Genomic DNA, 23,868 nt, shown 5'->3' with positions numbered 1-23,868 from the left:
AATTTTTGTGACATATAAATTTTATTGTATATTTCAACGTAATAAAAAATCGCAACTCTACATTTTTCGGATTATTAAAAAATTTAAAAAAAATGGATTGAATTGGCTATACACGGTTCAGAAAAAACCATTTTTTTCGAAAAACCCAGCGGGCTGGATTAAACTGGTTAAAACCGGGTTTAAATTAATCAAACCCGGTTAAAACTGGTTAAAAACCGGTTTTAGCCATGCCGTTTTAAACCGGTACGATAAAACTCAGAAACGTGATGGCTACAATAAGTTGTTTACTACCGAAACACAGTTAAAATTTTATTATTTACGCTAAATTTATAAAATTTCAGTTGGTGAGATGTGTTTTAAACTTGAATTATTTTATTTTGATAATTCCCTCCAATTTAAAACCTTTTTTTTTGTAAGAAATTAATTGTCAGGCGACCACGAGGAGGGCGACGGCCGATTGGAAGAGGTAGACGATGTAGTCCCAGTAGACGATGGCCAGCGCGGCGAACAGCGTCGAGGAAAGCGTTCCGCCCATCGCGATCGCCACCCAAATCAGCCAGGACGGAACGCCTGAAAATTTTTAAATTAAAAACGCGCCAAAATAAAATCAGGAAACACAAACCGGAGCAGAAGTCGGTGAAGAAGCGGTTCTTGCACAGTTTGCGGAATTGTTTCCTGAAGTCGGGCTGCGTGCACGGGTCGACGCTTTTTTTGTTGACCTGAGGAGTCGTGCACAGTCCAGGGTACACCTTCGAGGGGTGCTCGCAGTCGGGTTCGCCCGCCTTGTACAGCCGCCGAGTGTTTTCATCCAGGCTGCAGATTTGAAATTTCAGTCGAAAGAGAAATGTGTCACGTTTTTATAGGCTTACGCGGGGGCGATGTAGCAGGGGAGGTAGGAAAGGTACTCCTCGTCAGGGCCGATTTTCTGGAACAGGCTCTTCGAGCAGCCGATGGCGTCCGCCTTGTCGTAAATCACCTGCGAGGCACGTCTCAGGGTCAGGGGAGGGCGATAACGGGAAAAGGGTTAAGGGGAGGGGATAAAGGTACCAGAAGGGCTTGGAAGAGTGGAATAAAAGCGTTAGTAAGGGAGGGGGTGAAGGTTTCGAGGCAAAAACAAAGAGGGGAGAGACGAAAGGGGCACGTCTGATGGTCAGGGAATTGCGGTTTGGGTAGAGGGGTAAGGGGAGGGGATAAAGGTATCAGAAGGATAGTTCAAATAAAGGGCTAGGATGAGTTCAGAAGCAGAATTACGGAGAAAAGCGTCAGCAGGGTTTGGGCGAGGCAAAAACAAAAGAGGGGAGGGACAGAAGGGACACTTCTGATGTTCTGGGAAGCAAGTTGTTGGAAGAGGGGTTAAGGGAAGGGGATAAAGGTACCAGAAAGGCTATAAAGAGTGCTGAAGCAAGCATTAATTAGAAAAATCGCCAGTAGGGGAGGGATGGAAAGGTTTCGGGAAGCCAAAAACACAGAGAGGGGAGGGACGGAAGGGTAGACGCGAACCATGGCCCAGTGGGAGAGCCAGGCGTCGTCGTGGGCGTTCGCGAAGTGGTCGTGGTCGAAACACCTGATGGCGGACAAGGGGAAGCGATTTTCGCAGACGGCGAGGCGGAAGACGCCGTCCATGAGGTCGTCGAGCGGCTGCATGGCGTCGTCCTGCTCGAGCGGATGCGCGTACAGCCCTGCGACCACCTGAGCGTCGTTTTGCACTGAGTTGAAGCCGTGGATGTTGTTGGCGGCGGCGCGCACCGCCGCAGGGTCCATGCACTGCTGCGCCAGACGCAACATGTGGCGCTGAAACTCCTTCACCCACACCTGCCGATCGTTTAGACACATTCCGCGCATGCGCAGTAATTCAAATCTCACCAACTGGAGCATGTTCCTCGCCGGCGGGTGACCTGGCACCTTCCCCAGGGCCACCATCTGCCGCAGCTTGTTGTAAAAGTGCAGAAACGCCCTGTCTTCCAGTTCACTGCTGCCGCTGCCTGATTTAAAAAATTATAATTTGTTTTCGAGACGGAATTTGGGCGGTTCTCACTGACGAGCCGCAGCGTGGTCGAGTTGCACGCGTTTTCCTCGAAGCACATCAGGTTGCTGCTCTCGCTCCTGAAGCAGTCCATGCCCTGGCACCCTTTTGCCAGGTACAGAAACGCCGCCACGATCGCCAACAGCCGCATTTCCGCCATTCTCTGTCCGACAATCGACTTTTCCACAACAATTATTTTTTCTTTGAATTTTAAACAATAAAATATCTTATAACAATGAATTGGTGTTTTAGTCGGTTCTCCACATTCCACGTTTTATTTTTAATTTGAGAAAATTCGTAATTAATAGAAAACTGGTTTTGCTGGCCGAAAGCGAAATTAATGCTCAACAATTTTAATTTGTGCCCGCGGTTGAAAAGAGAATTGTTGTGCAACGAAAACGCGGAGAGGAATTCATTTTTTGGAGGCTGCTCGCGTTTTTTGTGGCTCGCACCTGCCGTTCGCGTCTGTCGATCCGAGGAAAGACCTTATTTTTTTTCTGTTTACGCATTAAGCGCGGCTCGCGTGCCTCGCCGCTCCGAGATTCTTTTCCCGTGCGGCAGAAGGTCGCGAGCAGCTGCCTCGCAGACACCGCGATTGTCGCGCGCGGCCGGCTTCGAAAACCAAAATTATATAGTGCTTTCGATCGCCCGCCAGATCGCCAATCCGCACCTGTTCTCCTCTCAACTGCGCCAAACAATTATTTATTCTTTACAGAGATATTCAAAATCGCGAATAACGAGAAAGGTTTTATTATTTTTTATGGTTCAATCAAATTGTGAAGCTGCGTAGTAACTTTGTGCGCATCTTAAGCATGCGCAGTATGTTCAGATCGCTTCTAAATCTCACTGAGAGACCGAAACTCATCACTGCGCATGCGTGACCCTAACCAAAACCTTCTGCGCATTCGAAAAAGAGGCGTACTGACCTAATAATTTCATTCCCGCGTATTTTGTAACATTTCCATTGGCCCTCTAACGGTTCATTCGCAAACTACAGGTGCTATCAGCTGTTTTTTAAAAAATAACATTGGAATTTCGAAGCTGCGCAGTAAACTTGTGCGCATCTTAAGCATGCGCAGTATGTTCAGATCGCTTCTAAATCTCACAGGGAGACCGAAACTCATCACTGCGCATGCGTGACCCTAATTAAAACCTTCTGCGCAGTCGCAATTCCCACCGGGGTCCGGATTGCGATCTGTGTTGGTTTTCCCGCCGTTCAGAATTCAAAATGGCGTTGAAATTAAAGGAGACAGTCCAGCGGCCAATCAGAAGCGACGAAAAAGAGGCGTGCCGACCTAATAATTTCATTCCCGCGCATTCTGTTACATTTCCATCAGCCTGATGTGCCATCTGTCGGTCCATTCGCCAATTTCGAGGCTAATCAGCTGATAGTAAATAAATAACAACAAAATTATTAATTGTTCGCATTCTAGCAGACGCCATATCTGCGCGTCGCGTGAATCCGGACCCCGAAGATGTAAAAAAATTCCCAGATTTGTCTTCACGCTGGCACGGAGAGAAACATCCATAATATTTAATTTTCGATGCTTATCGCAGCGAGTCGTTACGTGAGACGCGCGAATTGTGTGTGGGAACGAGATTTCGTGTGTTGCTAGGGTTGCTCTGCACGCGAGCCATTCCCACCTGAACCTGAGCGAGCGAGCGCGGACCCTGCCAGGGTAATTAGCTGCTGGAGCGGAGAGCATCACGCACACAATGGGCTCCGCGCGCGCTGCTTCCGCCCGGACCGCCAATTATTACACACTATCTCCTCTCCCTTCCTCTCTCGGCTCTCAGATAAATAAATGAGCGTTGCGGCCACTCGGATAAAACTTTATAACTCGTGCAAGAATAAATTTGGCTGTGCGTCATTCTTTCTTTTAATAAAAATTATTGTTTCTCTAAAATAAATTTAAAAATATACCTCCTCCGAACGATAGACCCGTTTCGTTCGTAAAAAGGCCCTATTTTTATGATACCATGCAAAAGTTACGGATAATTGAGGCTAAATTAAAACTGCGCATGCGTCAAGTGTCGTGTTTTGTAGCAAAGCAGCGCGGCGACCAATCAGATTCGCCAGCTCTCTAGGCCCCCTAGCGAGCAACACTCGAGAGAGAGGAGTTCTTTGCCCACGACGACCACGCCCACATTAGAGTGTAAGGAAAGGAGAGTAGATACTAGAAGGAGACTAAGGCATCAGAGCTGATACTCTACTACTCCTCAACTTACACTCCTCTTAAAACTCCTCTCTCTAGAGTGTTGCTCGCTAGGGGGCCTAGAGAGCTGGCGAATCTGATTGGTCGCCGCGCTGCTTTGCTACAAAACACGACTTGACGCATGCGTGGTTTGTTACGTCAGCTCAAAAAATCATTTTCGCGAAGGGTTCCTTGGGGTCCCAGGGGCCGAGTGGCACGGGGGTTAATTAATCCTCAATTATCCGTAACTTTTGCATGGTATCATAAAAATAGGACCTTTTTACGAACGCAACGGGTCTATAATCGCAGAAATTATTTTCTACAGTGTGTGATTTTTACGTCAAACCTGCTGTCTGGAAGGTATGTAACCTGCTTAGCGAGCGTGACCTGCAGGTTGCCTATCCTGAAGGAAGTTGACGGCGTTGGCTGTCAGTGATGAAAGGCCGGGCAAGAAAATGGCGATGAAAAACGCAGTCATGTTATTCCATCTAATTCTAACTGTCCACAAAAGGGAGGGAAACATTTTAAACGTGCTGCCGCGAAAAGGAAATGCAGAATAAAATTATGAAGATATAGCGATGTCAGGGTTTTACCTGACGATATTACGATCAATATTATTTGTAACGAAGCAGTGCATGTAAAATATTCGGGCGCCCAAAGGGGAGCGTGGAGGGAGAGTCTCAGGTTATACAACCACCCCTCACGGAGGGGAGCGCTCGCACGCACACCGGACCGGTCAGGTCGGGCCACCTCGAGCTCTCTCTCCCCCTGCTCATCCCTTGGGTAGCCGCAGTGTAATTCTCATCGCAATGGACACCAATAAACCGCCAAGGGTATGGAGTTGAAACCACCAACCCTCCTGCTATCCTTTATCGACTGGCTAAATACGCAGTCAACCCCTTTCCGTAGTTATGGCTAAGAGAATAAAGCTCAGGATTCGTGAGGAAGCGGCCCTGCTGACAAGCGACGAATGAGAGACTCACATTAAATGATAAGGCTCGACACGCTGGTTGCAATAAAAGGTACAAAACCACAATGATAGCCCTCAGTCCGGTGGATGATATTGGGACGCGCGAGTTTCTTGCTATCAGGGGTCGCCCGTCTCAAAAGAGGGGAACTGGCCGAATTAAATTAATAATTTTGTTCAAATTAATCGTGATTATAATATTCACAGCTAAGATACACGGTTCATTTTTATTTAACAGAAATCATGAGTCCCATGTATATTCTAATTAGTCAGAGTTCCATTTCTGTTTCTTCCGGTTTATTTGTAAATTTCCTGTGTCGCCGAACCAAAATATTTATTTCTATATATGGTTCGACTATAGATTTTGCGTCACATATTTATTTGCTTCTTCTCTAAAAATCGCGCACCCAGTCAGATCCGGCTGCTATTTTTGGTTATCTCTGAAATTTACACAAACTTCCGTGTGCCGAACTGCTTTAAAAGAAAAGCTTTTCGCTATAGAAAATCCATTACATCTTTGTTATGGACGCGGCAAGGCTCGGTCTGATGGCAGTCAACCAAAGGTTAGTTTTCGTCCCTAATTTTCATCATATGTGTATATTCGTCTGTTTAAAACCACAAAATAATTTAATCGTTTGCTGGGGTTTTTGTAATCGTGAAATAATCAGAACTAAAAGTAATTTGCTCTTACATGCTGTGAAAAAGAATTTTTGATAATATTGCACGCAAGTATTATCGACTTTATTGTTTCCGTATCACTCTTTGTGGTGCATTTATTTATTCGATATTATTCATTTTTTCACTCGCAGTTCTTGAACGATGAGTTGGTTCCTTCTTCCGGCTTTTCTGTTCGGTCTGTCCGCGGCCTCCGTCAACTTCACCGCCGTTTTCGAGTGGGAAAATATCGACTTTGTGTGGCCTTCAGAAGATTTTCGAAAAGAAGCTGAGAGGAAGGGAGACTATGTCCCTACCAAAATTTTCCTAGATGAGCTTGTAATTTATGGGGAGAGAGTGTTCATCAGCATTTATAAAGCGGCAGACAGCCCAACTCCGTTTACCCTAACCTGGTTGCCACTCTCTGCGTCTTCAGGGTCTCCGAAACTGAATCCATATCCTTCGTGGAGAATGCACGTAAGAAAATCAGTGAATTTACATAATCCAAATTCAATGTCATTAATTTTAATTTAAAACAATCATTTTTTTGGATCATGTTTGGTATTTTCCTGTTAATTTTGAGGAAGACTGGTCAAAAAATAAAAAAAGGTTATGATATTGAATGAAAAATGTCGTAATGCCTTTTGAGAGTAATTTTTTAACATCTGTGAAGGGATACATTTTTTTAAAATAGTTCCGTATTTTTTTATAGGAAAAAGGAAACTGCGATGCTATGCAGGGAATCAGGGGCATGGTGGTTGACGTTTGTGGTCGCCTTTGGGCCGTTGATACCGGAAATGAGATTTGTCCAGCGAAGCTCTGGATTTTTGACCTAACGGAAAACGATTCGGTCATCCTGGTCCATGAATTCACCAATGAAATTGCGTCGCACACTTATAGCAAAAGGGATCTGAAATCCGTGGTCCTTGACGAGAGACCGAACGACACTTTGGCCTACATTCCTGACTATCTATCGGGAAACATGATCGTATTTAGCCTCAAGGAGAATGTTTCATGGGCTATCCAAATTAAGGACATCAGCATTGATTCTGTTGCCCTTTCGCCAATAAAGGGAAAAGAATTGGCCTACCTGGGACATCGGGATAAATCTGAACTATATTCAGTTCCCCTTTCGGAATTAAGGACGAGGGGAAAAAATACTCTTTTGACCCCAAGAAATTCTCTTTTGGTTGGCAAAAAGACAGCCGGCTCCTTAAGAATGCTGATGGACAACAAAGGGAAATTATATTTTGACCTCAGAGGCTTGAAGTACGTCGGCACTTGGGACACCACTGCTCCCTTCAAGGAAGAACAATTCTACAAGGTATTTTTCTTGGTGAAAAGTATAATATTACAGACAACTTAGCTTTTAATAAATATTCACATAGTGGTCAAATGAAATTGAAGATTCATATCGAAAATATTTAAAATTTCCTATCATAATAAAGTTTTAGACGAATTTTTGGACTGATTGACGGGAATTTTTTTATTTTTGCTGGTAGAATATTTTTTCAATGAAACAAAAAGAATAAAAAATGTTTGCTATAGAGCAATGTTCCTCCATTAAAAATGTATTATTTTCCAATTATTATGCACTTTAAATAGTTCGTATTTTCCTTATTTGTTGTAGGATGAGCGACTGACTACTTATAGCTTTCCGTTCAGTTTCGCCTTTGACACGTGTAATAATCTTTGGATACTGACCAGAGAACAAAATAAAGATACAAATTTTCGGCTCCTTCGCGGGGCAGTCGGAGCGAAGACGTACTTGTACAACGACCTCATTGCTCCCAAAGGTAATGCACTTCTCTTAATTCACCAATAAATACCATCACAAAGCGGGCACTAGAGATGATAAAATCCAGGGAAGACACTTCATTTCTTAGACAATTTAATCCTTTAAATTCCTGCCAATTATTGAACTGCCAGTTAGATTTTCAACGTATCTTTATAAAAATGTTTTCTGTTTGTACAGGGTGCGGAAGAGTTTCCTCAAATTACCCTACAAAAAAATACGAAGATTCCATCGAAAAAAACGACTTCAATATCGCATATTTGGTCTGCTTGGCCGTTTCCTGCATGATTTCATGTTGCATTATTTTGTGGCTGGCTCTATGGGTGAAAAGGTTGAAGAAAACCGCCGCCCGGACGAGAAATGAACTCCAGGAAATGTCCGTTTTTCCTCCTGATAACGTAGTCCACCGCGAGCAGTCGGACGATGATAATAATTACGACGACGTCGCTCCCCCCGACGCCTCGACATCAGTCCAAGTCGAGCTCCGAAGCGCCAGACCTTATTCTCACCCACATATTTACGATCAAGTCCTTCCATCGCCTCCAGGCTCAGAGCTTTATCTCAGACTCCAGGACGAGCCTCATCACTAGCTTATTTGTTATATATATTCCACTATATAATTGCATACATATTTATACAGTGTTATTATCAATTTATTCAGAATAATTTTGCGCATCAAAACTAACAATTTAAAGTTTATAGTGTGTTGAGCCAAACAATAAAAATTGAACAAAAACTTTAGCTGAAATTGCTTTTTAATTTTTAGAGTTTATCTAAAATTTTTATCATCAAAACTGATTGTGAGTGGCGTAATGTTAAATTTAATATCATTTTTCCTCGAATAAATTTTTAGCAGCTTTTACACTCTAAAAGGTTTTATAAAGTTTTTACGAAACTTTCAAGAGTAAGACAGAGAAAAACATCCCATCCTTTTTATAATGCAAGTGAAGCTAAGCAGTTTTTTCATTCAAATATCGGAATTACTGATAGTTTGGCAGCTTGAACAGTTGGCTCTTTGATTAACTGAATGAAAGCGAGCTGTTAAAAGAACAAAATCAACATCATATATCCCGATTTTCTATAAAAAAAACCAATAACGTAATTTATAAATGAGTCCAAAGCCACAAGAAGATCGCGCCGCGTTTGAATCAAAATATTTTTAATAAAAAAAATTAAATTCCTTTACTGCAATTTTTAAGTGAATACTTTACTCAAAAAATATAGAGCAACACACATGTTAAAAAAAATGAAGTGTGGTGCTGTCTTCCGACCACAAAATTTAATTCTCAATGTCAGCAGCTAAAATAATAATTATTATAGAGCTATCTAAAAATTAAAAAAAAAAATGCTTCCTCGTTCACGAATCATAATGTGACGCCCTGAAAAGATGTTCCTTGGAAAAATAAGATCAGGCTGCTGGACGGTCAGCTCCGACCGGACGTCCGAGTGTCCGCCGGGCTGCGTCTACTAAGAAGATTGCTGGCACCACAAGGACGTCACCTGCTTCGGCCCTTTTCAATACTAAACCCGAGTTCAGAGGTGGAGGTGCTCAGCGTCAGTGACAGCACCCTGGACAGGGTTTCAGCAGGTCGGACATCTCATCAACCTGAGCCTGAAGAACGAGCGAAGCTGGAGCGTTCGACAACCTGACACCTGACTGCCCTGAAGCACGTCGACCTGGCCGAAAACCACATTTCTGAGCTCCACTAATGACTAATGATGACCATGTCGAGAATCGTATTGTAGTGCCGGGGGCCGCAGGATTCGCACGAATGAAAGGTCAGCGAGCAAGAAAATGGCGCACGAAAACGGCGGAGTCATGCCTACAGCCCATCTTTTCCAACTGTCGACGTCACAAAGTTACACACGGTTTGATCGTGGCTGCGTCCACGGCACCTGCGACCAACCCTGGGAGAGCACCTGCCAGCCCTGATTCCACGCAAAGCTCTGCTGTGACCCCGAAAGCGATTGCAGACGCAAACTCGATAATAGATTTTAGTTAGAGATTAAAAATGTTTTCAGCAATTTCGACCATACACATTGCAAAGTGTTTACGCGCGAGCAATTCTTTTAAATTGTGTTTATAAACAAAGAAACTCAAGGTTGTTGCAGGAAGAGGTCACTAATCCGCAAAATAAAGGCATTCGCATTGTTTTGGTAAAAATAATAAGCCTGTAAAGCTCAGAGATGACCTTAAACTACCGGTGTGTGGCAGTCAAGAGAATTTTTTGGGCCAGCCTGAATTCGTTCCTTCCGTGCGCACGTGCTATTTTCTTGACGCTCACAAAGAGAAACAGAGTTAATGTGTAGCCCATTTTGAGTTTTGGCCGACGGCCTCTGATGCACCGATGGTTTTTAATTCCCCGAGAAAAACTTTCGAGGTGTGACATTTTCATTCCTTCTCCGGTTTGAATAGTGATAATTAAACAGCAAGAAGCATTTCCGGGAGAGAAACAAAAATTATTTTCATATTCATGCGAGCATAAATCCGGTTTTAGGCAACCTGCGCAGCACACACGTTGAGCCAATTGCGTTGCTTACATAAAATGGTCTTGTTGCGTTCCAAAAATGTATTTTTGATCGTTCAGGGTCCATCATAAAAATTTATAATCATGAGTGCGACGAATTCCTCTCTTATTTGCAAATTCAGAAACACACTTACCCCTTTTTAAAGTATCGCGCGACTAAAGGAACGAAATTATTTAAAAAAGCTGGTGCTTAGGGCGTAAAAAATGTTGAACCAACTTAAATTGGAAAAGGAAAAAAACCGGGACATTTGATAAAATTCGGAGCGATGAATATGACACTCGCAGAACTCTTTGGGGGTTGCACAAAAATAAATCCTCGCGCCTGCCTCATCGACACGAAACTGAATTCGTTCTGGCCGCTCGTCTACGTACAAAAGATGGAGAGGCAGGTGTTCCTTTCGTTCGCAGAAACTCGTTGTGCCGTCACGAGCGGCCGCTGAGAGTCTCTATCTTCACCCTGCCGCCGCACCCCCAGGCCAGCCACCGGGAGTTTCCGCTCGGCAAAATGGAGTTTTATTCATACAGGTTCGCCTCGACGGACATTTCAGGGCAGTTTTTGAGCCGGAGGCGCGGTTCGGCGGAGACCAACAGCAGTTCGGAGGCGTTGACGGCCACGACATCGACAATTCCACAGAGAAAACATGGAAAAGTGGCACAACAAAAGAAATAGGCTCGATGCGCAGGTTGCTATTTTAAAAAAACATCTAGAAAATACCTAATTTGATGGTCTTTTATATATATCATATTTTCTATAAATTTCTGGTACCATGAAAAAAAAGGATTTTTTAAAATTTATTTTCTAAATCACAACCACACACATACACACGCATGCTTTACATCTGGTTTTGACTCTAATCTGAGTCCAACAGGAAATTAGATTAAAATTCATATGGCCTGAAAGGAAGTGCGCTTTTTTCGACAGAAAACTAATTTTTTAATAAATTCATTTTTTTCAAGGTGATTTAGCGTTATTTAACAGAGTAAATTTAATAATTCTTGCAACGAGACAAATAAATGTATCTACTCAAAATACAAAGTCTAATTGTTCCATTGTGCAAACAGGTATAATAAGATATTCTTTATTAATCACGATTTCTATATGAATTGTTATAAATTCAGCAAATTTTAGAACTAAATTTAATAAAATAACTAAGCAAGCGTATGCGAAGGAATGTTTGGGGGTTGATTGCTGGCTGAATCGAACATGTGTTTGCCTCTGTTGCATATTGCATTGACGATTCCTTTCGGATTTGTGGGAATTTCGACTCGCTACTTCAGTTTTGCACCTTTCCAGAATGTCTGGACTAATTGTAGAGGACATTTCAATAAAAGACCTTGGCGTGGGGGTTGTAAATCTCGTGCTGGTCCTTTTCCCGACTGGGCTTCCAACAATGAGGCTCTCTTGAGTCCATTTGGAAGTTATTAGTAAGCGAGCTTTTCGCTATTAGGGGTCTCCTATCTCAAAAGAGGTCAACTGACCGAATTAAATCAATAATTTTGTTCCAAATGAAAGTGAATTCAGCTCTCTCCCTAACAATTAATCGTGATTATTTGATTCGCTGATACACGGTTCATTTATTTCACTCAAATCAGTCGCATGTATATTTTAATTAGTCAGAGAAAACCATTTCTGTTTTGGAATTTCCTGTGTTGCCGAACTAAATAATTTTTTCTCCAGAGTGTATAGAAATTGCGTCACGTGTTTTAGATTATTTCTCTTTATCGCGCACGCCACTCAGATCCGGCTGCTATTATTGGTTCTCCCAGCATTTAACCAAAACTTCCTTGTGCTGAACTGCTTATAGAGAAAAAGCTTTGGGCTTGTCAATCATTTCCTCGATCCAAGTTATGGACGTGGCAAGGCTTCATCTCTGCGCAGCCAACCAAAGGTTAGTTTTCGTCCTTTCTAGTTTATATCGATTACGATTATACTCCCTTCCGCCCGCGGTCACCTCCGACTCCCACCGCCAGCCAGTTTTGCTTTCCGCGCGGTCAAAGAGGAGGACTGCGAGACGTCAGTCGTCTCGTGCCTCCGGCCCTTCAAAAATTCACGGCAACTGCGTCCCCTCCGGTCCTTGAGGAAACGCTAGGCCTACTGGTCCCTGCGCGGTCTCTACAGCGACTGCAGCCCTCGAGTTAACTCAAATCCGTCTATGGGAACTTTAATGCAGGCCCATCTGGCCCCTCAAAATCCTCCGCCGGAATCCGAATCACGATTCAGAACAATTGCGGGGCAACACCTTGTGCCCGGAGACCTTCGCCGGGTTCCTCGAATCCCGAAATGGTCTTCGACGGCCCTTACAAACCCTCCGGTCTAATGTTGTCGAAGATCGGCCGTTCCGTCCTCTTCGAGGGGGCGTAGCCTCCCTTTTCCCTTCGTCCGATGACGCTGAACCCTTTCCTTGTTCGGTTCCTTTCGACCTCGTCTACCACCGAAGTGTGAACAAGTATTTTTAAATGCAATTTTTATTTATTGCACTTATTAAAAGTTTAATCGAATTCTGTTACTGTGCTTACGATTTATCGTGCAATGATTCCATATTTTTCAATTCTCTTTTTGACCTGCAGTTCTTGAACGATGAGTTTGATCCTCCTTTTGACTTTGCTGTTCGGCCAGTCCGCGGCCTCCATCAACTTCACCGCCGTTTTCGAGTGGGAAAATTTCGACTTTGTGTGGCCTTCAGAAGATTTTCGAAAAGAAGCTGAGAGAAAGGGAGACTATAATAAAACAAAAGTTGTACCATATGACCATGTCGTTTACGGGGAGAGAGTGTTCATCAGCATTTATAAATCGGCAGATTACCCAACTCCGTTTACCCTAACCTGGCTTCCAACCACTGCGTCTTCAAAATCTCCGAAACTGAATCCATTTCATTCGTGGAGAATGCACGTAAGAAAATCACTCAACCAAAACCAATATTATTTTGTATATTGATTATTTGAGGTTGGTTTTTTCATCTTTTAAAAGTGTGGAAGACTGATAAAAATAGCAACGGTTAAGAGATTAAATTAAAAATTTCTTGCCTTTTGAGAATTAATTTTTCGGCCATCCGTGATGTATTATTGAACTAGATTTTTTCTTTAATTTTTATAGGAAACAGGAAACTGCGCGACTATGCAGCAAATCAGGGGAATGGTTGTTGACGTTTGTGGTCGCCTTTGGGCCGTTGATAGAGGAAATGAGATTTGTCCAGCAAAGCTCTGGATTTTTGATCTAACGGAAAACGATTCAGTCATCCTCGTGCATCAATTCACCAATGATACCGTCAGATACAATTATGAAAAGAGGGGACTAAATTCCCTGGTCCTTGACGAGAGACCGAACGACACTTTGGCCTACATTCCTGACTACACATCGGGAAACATGATCGTATTTAGCCTGAAGGAAAACGTTTCATGGGCAATCAAAATTAAGGACATCTACATTACTTCTATTGCCCTTTCGCCAATAAAGGGAAAAGAATCGGTCTACCTGGGATCTACCTGGGAAACAGAACTATATTCAGTTCCTCTTTCGGAATTAAGGACGAGGGGAAGAAATTCTCTTTTGACCCCTACTCTGGTTGGCAAAAAGACAGCCGCTTCCTATAGAATGCTGATGGACAACAAAGGGAAATTATATTTTGACCTCGATAACTTGAACTACGTCGGCACTTGGGACACCACTGCTCCCTTCAAGGAAGAAGAACTTTACAAGGTATTTTTTCTTGATCAAAATTTAAAAATTTAGGCAATTGAGCACCTAATAACATAGTTTTATTAAATATTCATAAATAGTTGCCAATTAGGAAAATTAAAATACACATTAAAACATTCGAAACTTTATAAAATATTATAATGGGCAGTTGCAGGCGATTAGTTATTCTGATAGACTTTATTTATTTCTTTTTTTTCTGCTAAAATATTGACCACATATTTAAAATTACTGAAATCATTTTCTAAGAAATGATAGAATTCCAAGTTTGGAGTCCTATATTTGGCTATCTCAAAGTTATTACAAATAGTAGATATTTATATTTCCTAAAAATGCTTTCCCAAAAAAATAAAAATTAATTGCTTTTCGAGAAGGGTTCTAAATTAAAAATGAATGATTTGCAATGACTTAACACACCTTGAATAATTCTTATTTTGCTTTGTTGTAGGATGAGGGACTGACTTACTTTAACTACAAGTTCAGTTTCGGCTTTGACGCGTGTAATAATCTTTGGATCCTGACCAAAGAAAAAGGAAAAACGACAAATTTTCGGCTCCTTCGCGGGGCAGTCGGCGTGAAGTCATATTTGTACAACGACCTCATTGCTCCCAAAGGTAAAGCACGCAAAATAATCTAATAAAACCCAACACACAGAAAATCAAGGGAATAGACGCTAAATTTCATACAAATTCTATGTAACATTTAATCCCTAAAATATTATTGTACTGCCAGTAATTTTTCGGCGAATGTTTTAAAATACTCTCTTTGTTTACAGGGTGCGGAAGAAATCCCTTGAGTTACCCTCCAAAAAAATACGAACCAACCACTGTTACACCTACCAAATTGCAACAAACTTCGAGCACTGTGCCATTCCAAGTATTAAAAGACAACTCTCAAACAACCGTTCAAGTTATTTCGACTGGAAAGCCGCATCCCGAGAAAGAAGCCTTCGACGAATCCCATTTTAACATCGCTTTGATCTGCTTGGTCGTTTTCATCGTGATTTTATGTTGCATTATCTTGTGGCTGGCTTTACGGATGAAAGGATTGAAGAAAACTATCAACCGGATGAAGATGGAAATCCACCAGGAAATGTCTGTTTTTCCTCCTGATAACGTAGTCGAACGCGAGCAGTCGGACGATGATAATAATTACGACGACGTCGCTCCCCCCGACGACGCCTCCACTTCTGGCCAAGTCGAGCCTGGAACTGCCAGGCCCTATTCTGACCCACATATTTACGATCAAGTCAATCCATCGCCTCCTGGATCAGAGCTTTATCTCAAACTGCAGGACTAGCAAGCCCAACCACTAGCTTTATTAAACATTATATATTCCCCTAATTAGTAATTACATATTTGTATTCTACAATTCCCAACGGGGAAGCCGCCCCGGGCGAGAACCGCTTTTGGCCGAAGGGCCCTTTCTTACAGGGTATGCAAGCCCTGAGACGACCTGCCACCAAGTTTAAAGGACTGATGTGACGCATCGAAATTCCCTTCCTTGTGCGAGAAGTTCCTGTGTTGCAATTTCACAAGTGTTTGCGAGTGTTAATTTATTAATTTACGCACGTGACGTCGACGAATCAATATTTTGTTTCGGGCGTTAATGCAGATCCTGCTTTTCATTTCTTGCCATTGTTCATTAGACTTAAAAATTTATGCAGGTTCGTAATTAAAATGAGCAATAAACAATAATTTATACATGCAGTATTAATATATATTCGGAATCAATGTGTGCATAAATACTATTAACAGAGTTTGATTTTAATTTAGTGTGTTGAGCTTACCAATAAAAATTTAATCAAATCTTCATCGGAAATTGCTTTGTAATTTTTTTAGTTTTATTTGAAGCGATTGATTGTGAGTGGCAAAATATTTTTATGATCGACCCACCGTTCCAAGGCGAAATTTAAAGCCTTGGTGCAGTTGAAACCCTGGTTGTTTGCTGAAAGGGAAGGTATGCAGGTGATCAACTTCCCGGCTCCTGCGTCATCTGAAAGCAACCAAATTTTCCGAAGCATTTTAATTCCGTTTTCATTTGAAATTTTCCTCACGTAGTAAGCAATGAATTTGTGATTTCATATCAATAAAAATTTTCTTTGTGTTACGCGTAGTCTCGGATAGCCTTTGAAAATCTCAGAAATTATTAAAATAAAATAATAATTTTTTTCAGATTCGATTCTCGAATAAATAATCTTAATTTTGGGTATTTTGATGTTTCCCCAAAAAACATAAAGGTTCTCTAACGTCCAGTTGAAATTTTCAGACAAATTTTGTGCGAAAATAGTAAGTTTGAGAAAAATTTGCTCAAGAGGATTGTTTTTCGCTGTTAGAGATGGAGAGAGGCCAAGATCAAAGATTGACAGTAACCTTTCCGACCTCTTGTGACGCGCAATTCTCTTGCAGAAAAATAATCTACAGCTCACACGTACGAACATTGTGACTGGCGAGAATTAATTATAAAGAGACATAAACCACCAGAATTCGATTTTGCAATAATTTTATTTGAGCTTCATTAAATTGATGGGAAATATGGTTTTAATTTAAAAAAAAACACTCGCGTGACAACAGCAGCAAGAATATTTGCGGCAGTTTGGCGTTTTATGAATTAAAGCCGCAAATATATTTTAAAAATAACTGTCTTCGCCCCCAGCAGCATTGAATTTATACACATTTGCCAATAATCGCTGCCTGGCAACAGCAAACAATATCTTCGCAGTTTGACCCGAAATCGTTTGCCCTTCCCTCAGCCTTGCTTCTCTGATATAAAAAGGCGCTCTCGAATTATATGTGATAAGTCGAAAACAGCAGCGCAACGCATCACTAATGGCTCCGTTCTTGGTGGCTATTTTCTTGCTCGGCCTTTCATCCCTGACCACCGGCGCCAACTTCAATCAAGTCTTCCAGTGGGATGAATTGGACTACGAGTGGCCCTCCGAGGCCAAAAGGACACAGGCCTTGGAAAATGGAAGCTTCAAACCAGAAAATATGCTTCCTCTCTACATAGCTCTGCACGGAACAAGACTCTTCATTAGCCTGCACAAAGAAAATGGCGTCCCGGCCACTCTGGTGTCTTTGCCGACGGGCAGCGCGTCCTCCGCACCACCGAAGCTCACTCCGTTCCCTTCCTGGGACATGCATCTCAATGTAAGTAACAAAAATAAATACTATTCGGTTTATAAATGGGTAAAATTGTTCTCGATTCCTTTTTCTTTGCAGGGAACAGGAAACTGCAGCAAGATCCGGTTCGTAGAAGGGCTTCAAGTGGACTCCGTTGGAAGGTTGTGGGCGCTCAACCTAGAAAGCCCCGACTGCAATACCACACTAATGATTTTCAACTTAAACACCGACGAAATCGAACTCATTCATCGGTTTCCGTCAAGCGAACCGATAAACGACTTTGTGATCGACGAAACGGCCAGCGGAACCTTCGCCTACATCTCGCGGTCGGGTGGACAACGCATTGTCGTCTTTAGTTTGGAAAGAAATGAATCTTGGACAGTGGACACACCAGGAATCGAGGAATCGTCCGCTGCCCTGTCCCTTAAGGAGGAACAGCTCTACCTTGGCAACATGGACTCCAAAGAATTGTTTTCAATTCCTGTCGCCGCTCTCCGCAACGGAACTCGAACTTCGAATCCTAAACTAATCGGAAAGTGGACTGGAAAACCATACAAAATGCTGATTGACAACCACGGGACCATGTACGCCACCTTTGATCGGGAAAACTACATTTCCTCTTGGATCACTGCCCAGCCATTTCAGGAGCAGCGTTTTCACGAGGTAATGAGACCAAATTTTAAATAAACATAGATTTAATATAATATCAAAAGCTATTGGATATTTGTTGAATTATTAAGGGTTCTTTGAATTATTTCAGGTCACTGGACTGAATTTTTCTTGGCCGTATACTTTGGCCTTGGACCAAAATGGAACTCTTTGGGTGACAGTGTTTGATCAAAATAGGAAGCCAAAATACAGGCTTTTGAAAGCTGCAGTTGGAGGAAAATCCTTCAAAGCCGCGGCATGTAAGTTTTTAGTTACTGAAATTATAAAATACGTTACATTGGTCAACGATTTGATACAAAATTTTAACCAATATAAAAAAGAACCCCCTCTTGAACATGTAACGTTATTTTTTTAGGATGCTCTAGTTCGTGACAAGGTCGGGAGAATTCCGTTGCAAGGTTGGATGGAAGGGCGAAAATCGCAACCAAAACCTGACCAACTTCCATAAAGCTCTGTGACCTCGGAAAAAAATAGACTAGTAGTAGTTGGATAATAAATGTTTTCAGGGAAATTGATTCCTAGTTTTACTTAAAACAAACAACCCGAAAATTATTAGTAGTTCCTTTCACGAGAACAAGGCCGAAAGAGAACCTTTGCCAGGTGGGATGGAAGGGCGAACACAACGACACAACCTAGATGCGTCCACGGCACCCTTCCTTGCATAGTTCCGTCACAGAAATGACTAAATATTTTTTTTAATTGTTGAACAATAAGTTTTATGTTTAATTAATATCACACAGCTAAAATGTCATGAAAGTCGTGAATATAGTTCATTCTTTACTTCTGAAAGCAAAAAGAAATTGCAAAAAGTTCTGGTCGCCACCAAGCAGCATAATTTCCTTGGAGAAAGGAACAAGCGGAGTGTAGTGGAGGACAGTGCCGCGTCGAGGCAGCATCGGCAGGAATTCCCTTCCTAAATTGATGCTCAATTCCACCGTGCTGAAATTCGGCAGGAAAACACTCGAGTTCTTGATCAGTTCTGTAAACGCACTCAAAGTGTCAATAGCCAGTCCGTGCAGTTCAACTGAATAAACGCCGAAATTCAGCGTGAAAGACTCGAGGAGCTTCCCCAATCGCCCTTCAGCCACGAGTTCTGCCACTTTTTGCAGGTCTTCCAACTCGAAGATCCCAACTTGCGTCTTCTTGAGTGTCAGCCGCTCCAAATTCGGCAACGAACGCAGAAGACCAGACAGGAAATATCTCGATTGGTTGCTAAAAGAATTTAAAATGTTATTAGTGCCTCAATATAAAATGAGTAAATTGATCAATTACCTGGAAATTGTCCAGCTGAATTCCGTGATTGTCGGGAAGACTGCTGGCCTACTGCCACATTCATTTTCAATGATGACATTGGCAATTGACAGCTTCCTCAGCAGTGGACACGATTCACCAATCTCATTGAGGTAAAGGCTGTAGGGTCCGCCACTAATGTTCAACTCAAGAAGCCCACGCCCATAGGACGCCACAAACTTGTCCACCACGTTTTCGACGTCGTAGCTGCAGTTCAACTCGAGGCACTCGACGTGTCCAAAGTTCAGCAGCGAGTCGATTTTCTCCTCGGGCACCACCCAGTAGAGGACCTTGAGGGACTTGACTTCAGGGAAAAATTGGTCCAACGGCATCATGGTGGGAACGGTGTACAAGTGCTGCAGGGCAGACGCTTCAAAGGGCAGATCGTCCTCTTCCAGGAAGCCGAGAGGAAGTTCTTGCTTCTCCACGCGGCATTCAAATATCTGCACGTTTGGCAGGTTTTTGATGCAGTGCCTCCTGAATTTGTCTATTCCCTCGCTCAAATCTGCTACTGGCATGAACAGGAAAACCTCCAGACGCGACAGGCACTTTTTAAACTCTTCAACGTGTTGGTAGTTCGCCCCGCACACGTTTATTCCTTTGAGCTCAATGTGCGTAAGGTACTCGAGCTCCTTGCACGTGTGCATCACGTCGCTCAGGTCCAGGTAGAGGTCAGGCGCGGTCAGGGTCTGGAGGTTGCGCAGCCTGCAAACCGACGTAAGCACGTGTTGCTCGCCGATGATCGCGTTCCAGTTTTTCGTAATCTCCAGAGTTTGCAGATGGGTTGATTTTTCTGCCAGGAGATACAGAGCCTGCTCAAAAAAATGATGTTGGTTAAAGAAAGACTAATTTTGCGAGGTTCCTCAGCCAAACAATCGATTCCTGAGGGTCGAAATAGTCAGAAAATATGTTTTTTCCGTTAAAAAATTGCACCGCGACGTACGAACTTTTTTCCCGCCAAAACAAATGAATGCAAGAGTTGCGCATGCGTCACAGCTGGTTAGAGCACTTGCAGAAAGACCGAATTTTATGTCAGAACCATACACAGCTGGTTCATTCGTTTATTTTGGTGGGAAATAAAGTTTCGCTAGGCTTTTTTAATGGAAAAACATCCTCTTTACCTAATTCGATCCTCAGGAATCGATTAGTGGGCTCAGAAACGTCATCAAAGGCGTTCTTTAATTTTAAATTTAATTTACACAAACCTTTTTATAGAATTTTGCGCGCAACTTCTTGCGGCAAAATGTCATCAGTGCGTCGAGGTCCATTTCCGTCGTTTTCCAATTAAGCAAATCGGAAAACGCTTGAAAATAATCGACGAATTCGGTATTTGGAATGCCGTTTGGTCCGCCGTACTCAGTTCTAATAAGTCTCTCCAACACTAGATTTTTCACGTCATTTGCTGGAATTTTAATAAATTATTAATTAATAAATTTTTACTTTCACGTGATTTCAGCGTCTTACATAAGCTTGTTAGAAGCAAGGTGCGTTCTTTGTTGTACAGGTAAAGCGGAGCATTGTGTCGAACTGTCTCGGCGGCCAACTGCTGCAAACTCTTGACAGCAACGGGCTTCAAAGCCTGCAACTTGTTTTCGGCGAACTGCAATTTCTCCTTGTTGTCCATGATGATCTTCCTGCACGGAATGGAGGTTAGCAAATTTTGAGTCACGAAGAAACAGTGTTTATAAAAGTTTATTTAATTAACCGAAGAGAAATTTATTCCCGGCAGTGCAAACTATAATTAATTCAAAATTTCAACATCTTTTCGAGGCAATTAAAAATCACCAAAAGTTGGTTAGATGATTTTCTAGAAGTTAATCATTGGCGGGCGAAGTCTATGTACGACCAACACTGCCGGAAAGTGCAAAAAATAAGCATAAAAAACAGCCTCTGGAGCAATCTCAGGTCGCGGTACCCTGAAAAAGGTCATCAGGTTACTGCCCACGAAAGCCGAAACGATTACCTATTGAATGAGTGGTCGTGGTCGAGGGTAGTTCGAAACGTCGAATTTTGCGGCAAATTAAACCATTCTCGGCTGGTGAACTTTCTCGACAACCAGCTCAAAAACCACAAAAACTCGATTTTTAATTTTTCAATTTGCTCGAAAAAATAGAAAATTGCTACGCAGATGGGAGGTGGTCACCAGCGTTGGGTGGAGTCACTGTCTTTCCATTTGGAGTTGGCGTTTTGAAAAAATCGCCAATTTTCTATTTCAATTTTTAATCTTATGAGCCAAGTCCAAAAATCACGTTTTTCAATATTCAAAATCAATCTTCTAGAAATTCGCTAATGGAATCGGGTGATACTTGGTCTTAAAGCATAGCCAGATTAACTGTTTACAATTTTATCGTGAGTTTTGCTCGATTTAATTCCCCAATCGCGAGATGCAGTGGCCGGAATTTGCAGCTTTTGGCAAAAACACGCATTTTCCATTGCAGCACCGCTCAAGCCAAACCCTCCAAACGATTTTGAAAAAAATCCCCCAAAATAATTTTTATTCAAGATGGCTAGGCGGCATTTTCAATTAAAATACGGGTGAGGATGAACACATTTTTTGAAAATTTTGACTTTTTTAAAAATATTGTTGAAAAAATGACGCCGCGTCCCGAAAAATTATCCGATTTTGAAAAACTAACCACAAGCAGACCGGCATCGTCGAGGCGGATCGTTTGGTGCAGCAAAACCACCCGCCGACCCGCTGGGCCCCGGCCAGGCCCCGAGAACAAAAATTTTTAAATGTCGCGATGCGTGTTTTTTCAACTTTAAAAATTCATAGCTCAGCTCCTATGGGTGGCACGATCAAAAACGAATGTTCCCCGTACTCTCTGCACAATTCAGCGTAGGATTCAACCCCTCGCCGCCCCTGACCACCCCCTCCTGGTCTTCGGCCACTTGATTTCAAACCCCCGCACGTTGATTTGCCGGGTTTGGCGTCTGTCGGCGCGGTTTTGCCGATTTTAACCCGCGAGCATAGGGAATTAGGGAGCCGTTTTACAGATCGGGATTATTAAATTAAAAGAGTCAATAAAAATTAATTACCTGAATAGAGCGTTGCAGAGAGCAAATCCTGTTATTATTTCAACCACCACGCGTTGATTTAGGGGTAGAAACAGCCGAAAAGCGAGTAAAATCCGCAGGAATTTTTGACACGTGGTGTTTTTGGTGGCGAGAAAGACGGCTGCTTGATGCGTGCTATTGTTGCCTCTCCTGCAGCTGCGGACGCCTGAATGGAATGCTTTCTGGAATACAAGGAGCATCGGCTATAGCACACCTTCTGAGCTGTGGCGCTGCGAACGCATCTCCTCTATATCCCTGAGACTGCTAGGAGGTTTATCCAGGGTCCAACAAAATATTCCTGAATTTCAATATCAATTAATTACCTGAATAGAGCGTTGCAGAGCCAATCCTGTTAATATTTCAACCACTGTGCGTTGCTTTAGGGGTTAGAAACAGCAGAACAGCGAGGAAGTTTTGACGCACGTGGTGTTTTTGGTGGCAAGAAAGAGGACTGCTTGATGCGTGCTAGTGTTGCCTCTCCTGCAGCTGGATGCTGAATGATTTCTGGATTCTGGAATACAAGGAGAATTGGCTATAGCGCACGTCCAAACTGTGGCGCTGCGAACGCAACTCCCCTATGTACCTGAGACTGCTAGGAGGTTTATCCAGGGTCCAAGAAAATATTCCCTTGCATAAGGCGAACACATGTTTTCAAAAATAAATAATATTAAATTTGTGCTTTTTATTTTTTTCTGTAAAATAATAAATTGTTTTTACTTAATGGATATTTTTTATGTTATTTCTTTAGTAACAGCTGATTAGCCCGGTAATTGGCGAATCGACCGTTAGATGGCACGTCAGGCTGATGGAAATGTAACAAAATGCGCGGGAATGAAATTATTAGGCCAGCACGCCTCTTTTTCGAATGCGCAGAAGGTTTTGATTGCGGTGACGCATGCACAGTGATGAGTTTCGGTCTCTCAGTGAGATTTGGAAGCGATCTGAACATACTGCGCATGCTTAAGATGCGCACAAGTTTACTGCGCAGCTTCAAAATTCCAATGTTATTTTTTAAAAACAGCTGATAACGCCTGTAGTTGGCGAATGAACCGTTAGAGGGCCAATGGAAATGTTACAAAATACGCGGGAATGAAATTATTAGGTCAGCACGCCTCTTTTTCGAATGCGCAGAAGGTTTTGATTGCGGTCACGCATGCGCAGTGATGAGTTTCGGTTTCTCAGTGAGATTTAGAAGCGATATGATTATACTGCGCATGCTTGAGATGCGCAAAAGTTAACTGCGCAGCTTCAAAATGGGTCCAATGAAATTTCTTTACGCGTTTTGCAAATCAATTTTCGGAAATCCAGTGCACAGTTTATTTAGCGTTCGCTTCAGGGGCCATTAAAGTGACTTTCCCATCCTTTTCTTTCTTGTTTTGCGCAAAATACATGTGTTCCATGGCTGTCAAATTCAAGGAAAATTGAGGGAAATTCCAAATTTGGTGTTTTATCTATGTATCACATTTTTGTTTTGTTTTTACTGCAATCCGACGCAAAAAACTACAAAAAGAATAACTTGCTCTTGATTCCATAGATAAAAACTGAAAATGTTCCGTTTTTTCGGGGAATAAATATTCAGGAATTTCTAAGAAAAAATTATAAACCTGCTGAGGCGTCAAATTATGAAGCGAGCAGCTTGCCATGCACGTTTTTCTGCACGCAACCAGCTGAGCGAGTTTAAAAAAATATTAAATTGGTCTTTTCAATTTTAATTTGAATCGAAATTCTGTAGAGGAAGCTGATATTCCGCAAAACTAAATTTTAATTTATAAAAAAATAAATTTAATTTCTGGTACGGGGAAAACAAGAAAAAATTAAAAAATTAATTTATTTTGAGAGCGCAGCAAATAAAATGTTTGAATGAATGGAATTAA

At 42.3% G+C, this 23,868-nt stretch overlaps 2 protein-coding genes across 2 annotated transcripts; one reads left to right on the top strand and one right to left on the bottom strand.

Moving 5' to 3' along the window:
- Positions 1 to 392: 392 nt before the first annotated feature.
- On the bottom strand, positions 393 to 2,189 carry LOC135935104 (uncharacterized). The gene is made up of 6 exons (XM_065477178.1): positions 2,036 to 2,189; positions 1,864 to 1,982; positions 1,501 to 1,812; positions 870 to 976; positions 623 to 813; positions 393 to 570 (listed from the first exon to the last, which is right to left on the bottom strand). The coding sequence occupies exons 1-6, from the start codon at positions 2,181 to 2,183 to the stop codon at positions 428 to 430; spliced, it is 1,020 nt and encodes a 339-aa protein (XP_065333250.1). The 5' UTR covers positions 2,184 to 2,189; the 3' UTR covers positions 393 to 427.
- A 14,477-nt stretch (positions 2,190 to 16,666) lies between these two features.
- Positions 16,667 to 18,158, top strand: LOC135935101 (protein yellow-like). The gene is made up of 4 exons (XM_065477175.1): positions 16,667 to 17,005; positions 17,078 to 17,641; positions 17,739 to 17,886; positions 18,003 to 18,158. Coding segments are annotated over exons 1-4 (1,035 nt in total). The 5' UTR covers positions 16,667 to 16,684; the 3' UTR covers positions 18,005 to 18,158.
- The last annotated feature ends 5,710 nt before the right edge of the window (positions 18,159 to 23,868 follow it).

This window comes from Cloeon dipterum, chromosome 2 (assembly GCF_949628265.1).
Source record: "Cloeon dipterum chromosome 2, ieCloDipt1.1, whole genome shotgun sequence".
Taxonomy (NCBI): Eukaryota; Metazoa; Arthropoda; class Insecta; order Ephemeroptera; family Baetidae; genus Cloeon; species Cloeon dipterum.
Note: the sequence above shows the minus strand (reverse complement) of the source record. Positions and strands in the feature narration are given on the sequence as shown.